The sequence below is a fragment of the Cupressus sempervirens genome, chromosome 3 (assembly GCF_028749045.1).
Source record: "Cupressus sempervirens isolate cs-2001-9-10 chromosome 3, ASM2874904v1, whole genome shotgun sequence".
Classification (NCBI taxonomy): Eukaryota; Viridiplantae; Streptophyta; class Pinopsida; order Cupressales; family Cupressaceae; genus Cupressus; species Cupressus sempervirens.
The window spans coordinates 176,043,817-176,054,489 of NC_143120.1; the positions used below are offsets into that span (position 1 = coordinate 176,043,817).

The following is a 10,673-nucleotide window of genomic DNA, read 5'->3' on the forward strand; positions in this document are numbered from 1 at the left end:
CTAAATCCGTGATAGGTGAGATCAAATGGATTGTATCATTGTGTTATACTCTGAAAATTCTTTGAGTGTGTCAACTTGCAAATCTTGATAAATCCATCTACAGACTTTCCCAAGTCCATTCTATTTGTGAAAATCACTTTTCTGCCATTGTTCCTAGTTTTGCAAATCCAAGTAGCCCACTTTGATCACTTGCAAAATTTTCCATTTTATTTGTCATGAGCCCTAATCATATATTTATACTATTATCTTGACATCGAACTAATGCCCCATTTTTCATGCCCCCAAGTGTCAGTTTGACCCACTTTTGATGGCAGAACCAAATGCAACTTATGGTTTTCTGACATGTTTTGCTTGCAGGCAGTTCTGAGAAGGCAACTTGGATAGTCAATATCATGAGACAAGATTTGGTAGGCTGCAAGAATGTGGAACAAAGAATCAATGTGTTAGATCCCAAGGCCCAGTTATGTATTTCAGTCAGTTTTTAAGGCTAGTCAGAGGACCCATTAATACAAAATTGGTAGTTTGCAGAAAATGGTGAAATGAATTTTATATGATTGTTCAGTGGTCGAATTTGATTCCAGTTAGTGCCAAGTGTTCATTTGATCAGTTTGAGATGTTAGTTCTTCTAGAACAAAAAAAAAATTAGTCAAACTTGCTTTAGGGCTCGACTAATTTCATTAGATTGATAAAGTGAAATGTGTGAGAAAGCATTTGAATTTGGCAAAAGGGATATGCTAAGGATTTTAAAGAAATGTGTGAACTTAAAAATGTTTAAAACATGAATATTGTTAAGTCCTTGAGGTTAAAAAAACTAGTTTCGTTGTAATTTTTGAAGATTTCCCTAATGTGGATATAAAATAAGAATGTATTTTTGCATATATTGATCACATGTTTGACATTACTTGTGAAGACAATGCATATTGAGAAAAGGCATACTAGTCTAGCAAGGATGTTTCATTAGCCAATTGATAGTCAAATTTACTATTCTAGAGGAGGAAGTATATTTGCCCATAATGCCACATCTTTTTAGTTTCCAAATATATTGTCAAAATTTTCAATACGGGTGATGATGATGATGATGATAAAATGGTGCTAGTCTAGTGAAAAGAAAAAGGGGAGAGTAGATGCCATAAGTTGGAAGTTGATGAGAGAAGAATGGACGTTGTTGAAAAGGGCATTTAGTCTATATTTTCCCTGCTAAGATATGTTGCTTTGAACACCCTTGCATAAAGGTCTGAGTGGGAAGTTCAGGCATGTTTTTGTTTGTCTAAGATGCCCACTTTATTGGTTGATCTCCACTACTTCGTGCATATTTTAATCCCATTTCTACTCACCATAAAGTGCAAATGAGATTTAAGGCGTGACTTCTTTTCATCCCTTTTGTTCCCAGCAATTGAAGGAAATTCTTCCTGACTAGAAAGAAGCATAAAGAGAGGTGTCTTACACATGCAAATCACTCTCTCTATCAGTCAAGCAGTGATGCCACCAGGTGATCTTTCCACACATTTTATCTCATACACAAGCGATGAAGACATATTTGCAAGGGATGAAGATGTTATATTAGCCACCAAAAGAAAATGAACTTTTGTTAAAATCGAATGTTTCCTGAAATATGAGCATTGTCTGAATATCCTTTATGTAGCCAAGTGTAAGGCATGTGCAAGGTCTCTTAGACAAGAGGGGCATGTATCTTGAATAGAGTGAAATGGAATGGTGGAGTGTGTTCAAGGAATGGAGGACTGCGATGATTCAAAAATCTCAGAATTTTGCCTTTGCCAAAGAAAGGCAATCACATTGTCAATAAGGATTTGTCATTCAGTGTCTTGGGAGGACTAAGGACTTTTTCAAAGATTAACACCATATGCCTACCATGAATGGCCATCGCTAATGCATCTAAAAGTGAGAAGAATGAAGAAATGAGCAAAATAATAGAGATGGTGCCCAACTGAGCAAAGGTGTTCCGTCTAACAAGGATGTTGACAGAGGTGGTCGATCCCTTAATTATATTTGTCGCAGCCTCTAACACCATGTTGTGAGTAAAAAAAAACAAAAGGTAATAATCCCACATTGGTAAAGTGTAGAGATTTTTCAATGTTTAAATACTTTCTATCACAAACCTTGAGTGTCTTAAAGATACAGATCTTTTGGCAAGCCAAGGTAAACTCACGCGAGGCCCACATAATCAACCTATTGGAGACATAGCAAAATTTTGAATGATGTGGCAGTTGACTAGACAGTGAATAGTCCAATTTGACCAACCAATAGGTGACAAGTGGCAACTCGAGAATGAACTGTAGGAAGACTTGTGATAGAGGTTTTTGAGCCTGGCATGATTCCCAAGGTGATGACATCGCAAGCAGTGACAGGTGATCCAAGGTTGCTATGTCGCGATGACATGGCACTATGCTGAGGTGTCATGCAACATAGCAACCAGCTATCATGTGGCGAGGCTGGTGATGTGGAAGGATGACAAGGATGGATAATGTGGCTCTCTAACTAGGCGATGACATGGACTAAGGTGCCACATGTTGCAATGTCACTATATCGTGATGATGTGGCACTGTACTGACATGGATAGCAACATAGTGACCCAATCAAAGGCTGCCACATGGTAGAGAAACTAGTTGGACATGGCAGGACAAGGACCAATAGGATAGTGACATGTGAAACCTGGGTGGTGGATGTCAGATGACTGTGCAGAGATAGACCAATCCTGTGTTGACACATGTCCAATTGGTCAAACCTAGTTCGACCCAAATTAGATTTTAGAGGGAAATATATGGGCATGGAAAATATTTTTTTATTATTATTTTTTAATTTTTTGGGCGTATAGTTGATTTTTAAATCAAAAGGTTTTTTATTCTAAAGTTTAATCTTTAGAAAGATTTTAATTTTTGAAATATCAAGTGCAGACTAAAAAGCCATGACAAGAGCTTGATTTTCAAAATGAGATTCTAAGCATTTCTAATAAGCGAATATAGCACTATTATATATTGCCAGAACTGGGAGTGAACAAAATTTCCATTTTTACAGTTTGTTTCTACATAGGAAGCCACTGGTTCAAGTTATTCAAGGTTTTGTCTTAGGTATCCCTTTTTCAGTTTCATTCAGTTAGGACAGTTCAGATTTGTTTTCTGGTAAAATGATGAATTGAATGAACATAAGTAGTATGAATGCAGTTAGGGGCAAATTTTGTCACCTCCAAGTCAATTTAGTGGATGGATTATTAGCATTTTAGATATTTTGGAAACACAAGGGTTTTCATCATTGAAGAAGAGATATTTCAAGTTTGTTACATAACAATGATAAGAATCATATCATATTTCAGTCATAGAAAGATGAGAGATGTTTTGCAACAATAGGGAATGAAGATTCAAGTGGACATATGTCACTTCCAAACAGATCCAAGATTTCATTCTTTTTCTATATCTCTCTCTTTCTGATTCATTGTAGGGGTTCCAATTCTAGAGAAATTTTATCATTGTTGTGATATCATGTAGGTTCCAATCTTGAGTTTTCTCGGTATTGTGAGACTAGGGTTCCAATTTTTTATATGTTTTCATGACTGTGATACCATTCTTCAACATATTTCTCTTGTATGAACAATAGTAGTTAAGCTAATATAGATAGTTTTGATCTATTTAGTGGTTTCATGAGTTGTTTGCATGCATCTTGAATGTATAGTTTCAAAGAAATGAATACAATGAGCAAGAACCTTCTTAGTTTCATTTTGATTCTTGTCTCCTATCTCTGTAATCTACAATGTTTTGAGGCTTAAGGACAAAGAACTTAGACCCTTTTGCATCCCTTTAAGGTTGTATGTTTGATGTGTCTTTCTATTGGAACAAAGAGCCAAGTAAATGCTTGATGTATTTGATAGGGTTGCTAGTTATTTGAGAAGGTTACCTCATGAGAATGAGGTCTTTATGAACACCAATGTCTGATTCACAAAGTGATAAGATAGATCTAATATCTTGATATATGGAATATGTCACTGGTATCATAAATGTATGTGTGTGATTTGTGGAATTGCCCAATAGATAAGGCACTGATCAGCTACAGGATCAACTTGTTTTTACTATTGCATATTTTGGGAATTTGCTGAAATCAAAATTATAATCATCCATTTCCCTTTCCTTTTAAAGAACTAAAAAGAATTGCCCACGCCCAACTTGTGAATTTCATAGAATTTGCAATTTTCTAATGCACATCTTTGTAATTGCATGAGTATAGGAGATATAAGGGTTTAATCTGCTTTATTTTAGATTCAATGTATGATTTGAATACTGGTATCATATGAAGAATCTAGTAGGTCCACCCATCTAAGTTTTGCAGAGCCTGAAGTAGAAGAAGGGTCAAGCCATTGGCTCGGTTTCTGAAAAGGTATGTTGTAGATGGGAAGTAGTTGCCCCTAAATGTATCTTGTTCTCATCGGGATAATTTGAGACCGTGACGTTTCAAAACACCAATAGTATCTTTGTTCTATATAATATGAAACCAATAAACCAAATGAAAGTAAACTAATTTAAACAAACAAAAAAAACAATCTATCTACATAGAAATCACAAATAAATAAAACACAAAAATATCGATACTTTAACAAAAACTCGCTTACATCAGCGTAATGTAAGATAAGTAGGTGAAAAGATAAAGAGAGAATATGCCTACTTCACAAAGATCATTTGATATTTGAATAATCAAATTAAAAGACTAAAGATTAACTACATCAAATCAACGAATATGATTTCTACTAACTATGATGTTATTGTACATAGTTCGAAAGTCCATTTTCATATCAAATTCCATGATCCCAAATATTTTATCTAATTTTACTTTTTTCTCTTAGATAATAGATCATGAAGTTTCATACCAAACATCTACACAATCTGATTCAAAAACTATATATAATTATATCAAAATCATGAAGTTTCATACCAAACATCCACACAATCTGATTCAAAAACTATATATAATTATAATTATATCAAAATCAACTTAGCTCGTTACAATTTAGATTCTCTTAAAAAAATAATGGAAATGATATTGTCTCAATCAAGACTTGTACACCTAAACATACTGGTGGGAACCTTCCATTGGATTTATAATTTTAAAAGCAATAGAGTAATGGTCCCAGGCCCTTTGGTCTTGTGGATGTTATTAAAAATCTTTGACAATCTTTCTCCCGTTCATCATGTTAGATCCGCGGCGCATAATTAAAGAGAGTTTGTCAGAAAAATGGATGGAATGATAAGATCCATTTCCACCCGAGAGAAGGAACAAGAAATGAGGAAGCCCAAAGTCTAAATCTACGCGTGCCTAATTTAATTTGCAAAAGTTTTTCATACGATATACGTAATGCTGCTTCTGCTTTGTGCTGTGTGATTAGACACGGACGTTACCTTCCTCCACGCCCTTCCTCTGCATTGCACCGCTCCACCTCATTTAATGATTTTTCCCCCTCATTCAATCTCCGGGCATTTTAATTTGGTCTCTCTCATTTACAGGGCTGCAGAGGATTCTCACTGTACAGCGCCGTTGTGCGGAGAATGGAGTGGGTTTTGAACAAGGTCTTTTTTCCTGTTCGCAAAGCATTGCTTGGCCTTGCCACACGCGTCCGAACAAGAAAATCCGGTTAGTGTTTTCTGAAAGAAAAATATGTTTAATCCTGAGCTACCGAGTAGGGAAATTCAAATTGTTTCTGCTTGTTGTATGCCTGAGCTACCCATTTCATGAAATTTCCCAAATGGACACTGGAATTTGTTGATTTGCCCTTGTGAAGTACTAGATCGGGATCTAGGGTCTTCATATTTTGTTTTGGAGGGGGTGGGGAGGGGGGAATGTTGAGGGCAGAGTTCTTCCAGTAGCATTTGTTCGGATTTCGTGTCTATTTTGAAATTCAAAGCAAGGGCGGAGTTCTTCCAGTAGCATTTGTTCGGATTTCGTGTCTATTTTGAAATTCAAAGCAAGTATTAATGTCTGTTCAGGGATGGTGGGTGTAATTTATCTTTGTTGGTTGAGTGTTCTTGGCAAAAATGTGTGGCCCTTTTCTTCTAGATTGCAGGGTAGAATCTTTGGCTCTGTCCATGAGAGTGTAATGGCCGTTAGTCTTAGTTCTAGCACTTGAGATGCTTTGTTGTAATGGTTTAGGATGGAGATTCGGTCACTGTTTGTCAGCTTTGATTGGTGTAAAGGGTGAAAGTTGTCTTAGTTCTGGCGCTTGAAATGCCGAGTTGTAATGCTTGTCAGATTTAAGGTCCCTGTTGCTAAGCAGCCTGCTTTGATCAGTATTTTAAGTTGCAACTTGTTGCATTTCTGTTGCCTAAAATGCTCCCTTACGATGCTTTCAGGGCGGAGATTTCATAAACAGAATGAAAAAGATTCTTTGGGAGTCTGTAGGCCTACCCATCTAAGCATTTCGTCTTCCCACATTGGAAATGATAAACAGATTTCTAAGAATATTAGTGGAATAGAGATTAACGATTTGACACAGTTTTTTAACAAAAGCACATGATTGTGAAAACTTGATCTTCAATTTAGTAGAAGACCACTTTTTCACAAAGTAACAGGATCTGATGTCCTGTAAATTATCTCTGATCTGGCAAACAATATAAGACTTTCATTCCATTCAATAGAAGTGTTACTGCATATAAAATAAACCAATATCCTTTGCTTCGAGTATCAGTATTGCCTGCAGGGTCTTAAGAGGGACTAAATATTCTAAAATTCTGTTTCCAACGCATCAACTTTACAATTACCTTACATATTTAGAATGTTAGATCGATATTGAAATTCTTACATAGATAATTCCTTTGGTTAATCTATTCTTTTGACAAAATTTTGAACTGCACCTTGAAAACTTTCTTCAAATTGGTGTTGTGATTCATGCTATAAGCAGTTCAGCTAATGAATTGTAGGTTCTCAGTTTTCTAGATTTTTTTCTGTGTGATTGATATACTCTCTTTTAGATTCTTCTGGCTGCGCTTTCATTGTTTGACTGCTCTGGTTCTGAAGATTGCTTTTCAGTTTTTAGTACATTTGTTTGGATTGATGATGGTAGAAGTGATTGTGCAGGAGGGGGACTTCTGAAGCTTCACAATGACGTGCAGACATGCGGTTATGAGGATGTACAAGTGATGTGGGAAATGCTAAAGAAAACAGAGACTTCTCAGGATTCTCCCAAAGGGAGGCGGCCATTGTGGCGGCTTTCTTCATGGGGTAGCTGCAGGCGCACTTGAATTAGTCGAGAACACAATGATCCATGGTCCAACTTTTATTAAATTTGTGGCGCGACCTGATCATTTCTGTACATAAATACTAAGCCACTATGATATAATAAATCAGTAATTTTTCAATACACCTACACCCCTCACAATTTGCAGACGATGCAGTACAATCATGGGTGTGAGGGTTTGGGAAAGAGTTTGAAAAGTTCAGATTTATGCCTTGCTCAGAAAGTAGAGTACACGAATCAATGTGTACCGAAGATCAAAGGATATGAATGTAATGGTATGGTTCTTTATAGAAATAAAATTTGATGGTTCTCCCTGTTGGATGAAATTGTTTGTAGCCTTTTATTTAAATATAAATGGTAACTATGAATCAATGCTTGTACAGCTCTCCAATCTCCACTCTTCATTATGACGGGCTTAAAAAAGTTCTTAGATTAATGAAAAATGGTCAACGGCGGATTGAACTTCTTCAAATGTGATAATTTTTCATGGCCTGGAAGGTTTACCATTGGGCCAGAACGCTCTTTTGTGGGGGATGAACCCTTATCCTTTTAGCCCACAGGATGAAGCCTTGTAACTCTGTTCATGGCGTAAGTAGTGGTATACTGCCACTAATTTACAGCCTTGTTTCTCTGGGCATAGCCTTGCAGTTGATAGACGAACCAATTTTCTGGCAAAACACTGTTTTAAGAATACCATATCAGTATTACAGGTAATTGCAGTTTTAAATATTAACCATATCAGATTTTCACAATCTGTAATGTGATAAGGGTTCGGATTTTGTTTTGTATATTTTTTTTCATCAACTTTGATCACACTCTCTGATTCATCGTCAGAATAAGAAAGAAAGATTGATTGTTTTAAATTTTACGAAATTAAAATTAAAATTATCAAAAAATTGTAATTCAATTAATTGCAAACAAGAAAAGAATAAGGATGCAATATATATTCTTTGATTATCTAATATACCCAGAAATGCAATTAGTCCAGCAACTTCACCAGATGGAATCTCCCTGTACATGACTGCTTTAACTGAAAGATAAACTACAGTTTTAGATATATGTTTGCTTATCATTTTCTTGTCTGAATATGATTCACAGGGGTGCCAACAAATATGCAAATCCAATTGTCTCATTAAAATACAAAGTACCAACTATATCAAAAGGCATCTGAGGAGTTGTTAATTTAGCTGAAAACGAAATGAGTTAAAATGTTAAGCTGGTGCTGGAATATTCACGATTCACTGTATGGACGCAAAACAGGCCCTAGGCATTGTCATATTGCAATAAAGAAACATAAAAGTGGACCCATTCAAATATTGAAGTCCTGAAGTCCACATCACAACTAATTGAGAAATTTGTAATAAGTTAGGTCTGAATTTTATTGTCCTTAAACATGGTTGTTAATTATTTTTAGTTCTCTTACATCAAATTATTTATTTACTTACTTCAAACTACACTTAATAATCTATTATTAAACAAGATGAATATAATTACTGAATATTTATCTAGAATTTACTTGATAGTTATCAAGTAATGAGAACTTAGATAAATTATTTTAATGTGATCTATAAAAGAATGTATCTTTAGATGCTCATTAATGTCTCAGATTCTTAGCTGAGTAGAAGGGACCTAGTAATCGACAGGGTCTAATAACTGCGATAGAATAACTGTCATATGAATGAATGAATGATTTTAATAACGTTCATGAGGCCAAAGCAGCCTAAGAGACCACATAGATACCCCCAATAACCTACACAAGTATTAATAGCCGATCAGTTTTTAGCTTTTTTGATTGGTGATTGACCCATTTGTGCACCACTATTGGGATATTTTCTAACAACTACTAAGACATTTTATCATTAGTACAGACATTTTTTGGTGAGCTGCTTAAATAGTGAGTATTGAGCAAGTGTTTTAAAAGGACATTTTTGGACCACTTCGCACTCCACGACCTCTACATAGAAATTTGTAAATGCCCAAATGCTAAAAAATCAACATAATTCAAGAAATTGTAAGTTTGTCAAATTAACTACTAGAGCTTTTTCCCCATGATTTGATAAAGTATTGATTATAAAACCATCTCTATGAGAGGATTTTGAAGGAAAAGTGCTTCTACTATTTTCCATTAATAAAATTCAATGGGTCCCATTTTTAGGCTATATTCAGCAATTCTCTATCCGAGTTGAGGAAAATCATAATGTCAGGGTGTAGGCCCTAGTTTTACCGAATTTCCTTGAAAATTCTTTTCTTCAAAAGGACTCAGATTCTAGGGAACAATATTATGGAATCATCTGTCTTGGGATTTATGCTGTAGAGGAATAAATTACTGTCGGTGGAACCAGTCATGTTTTCTTTTGCTGATTTCAGTCATTGGCAAGTAACATGGAGATGTGGAACTTTTCCTTTAAAAATCTTCTCCCTCTCAGGTACCATATTTATATCCTAGTTGACCAAACGCTAGGATGGTGTCCCCTATTTTTTAAATTTCATTTAATAAAGCTAGTGTTTTTTAATCAAAAGTAATAATTTTAATTGGGAACTTCCCATCAATCCCAATAATAGAGGGAGCATATCATTGAGCTCTCATCATGAGGATGCAATTAATATTCAGATGGTTTTGTGGCATAGAATAAAATCATTAGTTATATTTAAAGGTAGGGAAAGAACAAAAGGTAGTGAAATGGGGAAGGCGCAATTTTAACCGGTTGGTTTGGCAGGGGTGTTATGAGAAATTTGAACTTTTGATGGTTGTTGGTTTTTATGGATTTTTTTTGGTTTTTTAAATTTTAATTTATTTATTTTTAATTATTACTTTTAAATTTGTTTTCTTAATTTAGATTTTTTTTTTTTCCTATGTAAATGTGGTGTTTCATTTTGGAGGAGTGTTTACCCAAGTCTAATTTCAAGGCATGGTTATGTTTGATATTGGTACCATGCTTCTTGATTTGGTTGCAAAGGAGTCACTTGGGGTGTCACAAGAATACGTTACACTTTATAGATTCTTGAACTAAGAAGGGGCTCTATATGATCTTTGAGAGAAAGGATAAGGTGCTTTAAGATGTCTTGAGAAGAGGATCTACATGGTCTTTGAAAGAAGGGATAAGGTGTCAGGGTGACTAAGGGAAAGGGGCTTAAATGTGTCTTAAGGAATTAAGATATCTCAAAGTGGATAAGATATTTTATTGTGGCACCCCATAAATTGGTGGGAAAGGTCACTTATTTAGTATAGCATACTAAATAAGGAGCATAGTGCCAATATTAAGGACAATCATGCCTTGAAATGATGCAGAAGCATCTTGAGTTTTGGGTAATCTTCTATCAACCAAAAATATTTTGTGCTCAGCTTGCCAATTTTCCAATCTATCGATTGTCTCAACGATCTTTTATTTGATCAATTTAGCACTTGTGATGTTCAGGAGTATGATCTAAACCTAGTCTGATT

At 35.2% G+C, this 10,673-nt stretch overlaps 1 protein-coding gene across 2 annotated transcripts; it reads left to right on the forward strand.

Annotated features, from left to right (window-relative positions):
* Positions 1 to 5,115: 5,115 nt before the first annotated feature.
* On the forward strand, positions 5,116 to 8,019 carry LOC149565345 (uncharacterized). 2 transcript variants are annotated; one of them, XR_016362035.1, is made up of 3 exons: positions 5,128 to 5,631; positions 7,072 to 7,506; positions 7,615 to 8,019. XR_016362035.1 is itself a non-coding variant. In XM_089818865.1 (2 exons), exons 1-2 carry the CDS (start codon positions 5,547 to 5,549, stop codon positions 7,233 to 7,235), a joined length of 249 nt encoding a protein of 82 aa, XP_089674991.1. In that variant the 5' UTR covers positions 5,116 to 5,546; the 3' UTR covers positions 7,236 to 7,557. The 2 variants fall into 2 exon arrangements, 1 of the variants encoding a protein (XP_089674991.1); XM_089818865.1 differs by lacking the exon at positions 7,615 to 8,019 and having other exon boundaries at positions 5,116 to 5,631; positions 7,072 to 7,557.
* Positions 8,020 to 10,673: the final 2,654 nt, after the last annotated feature.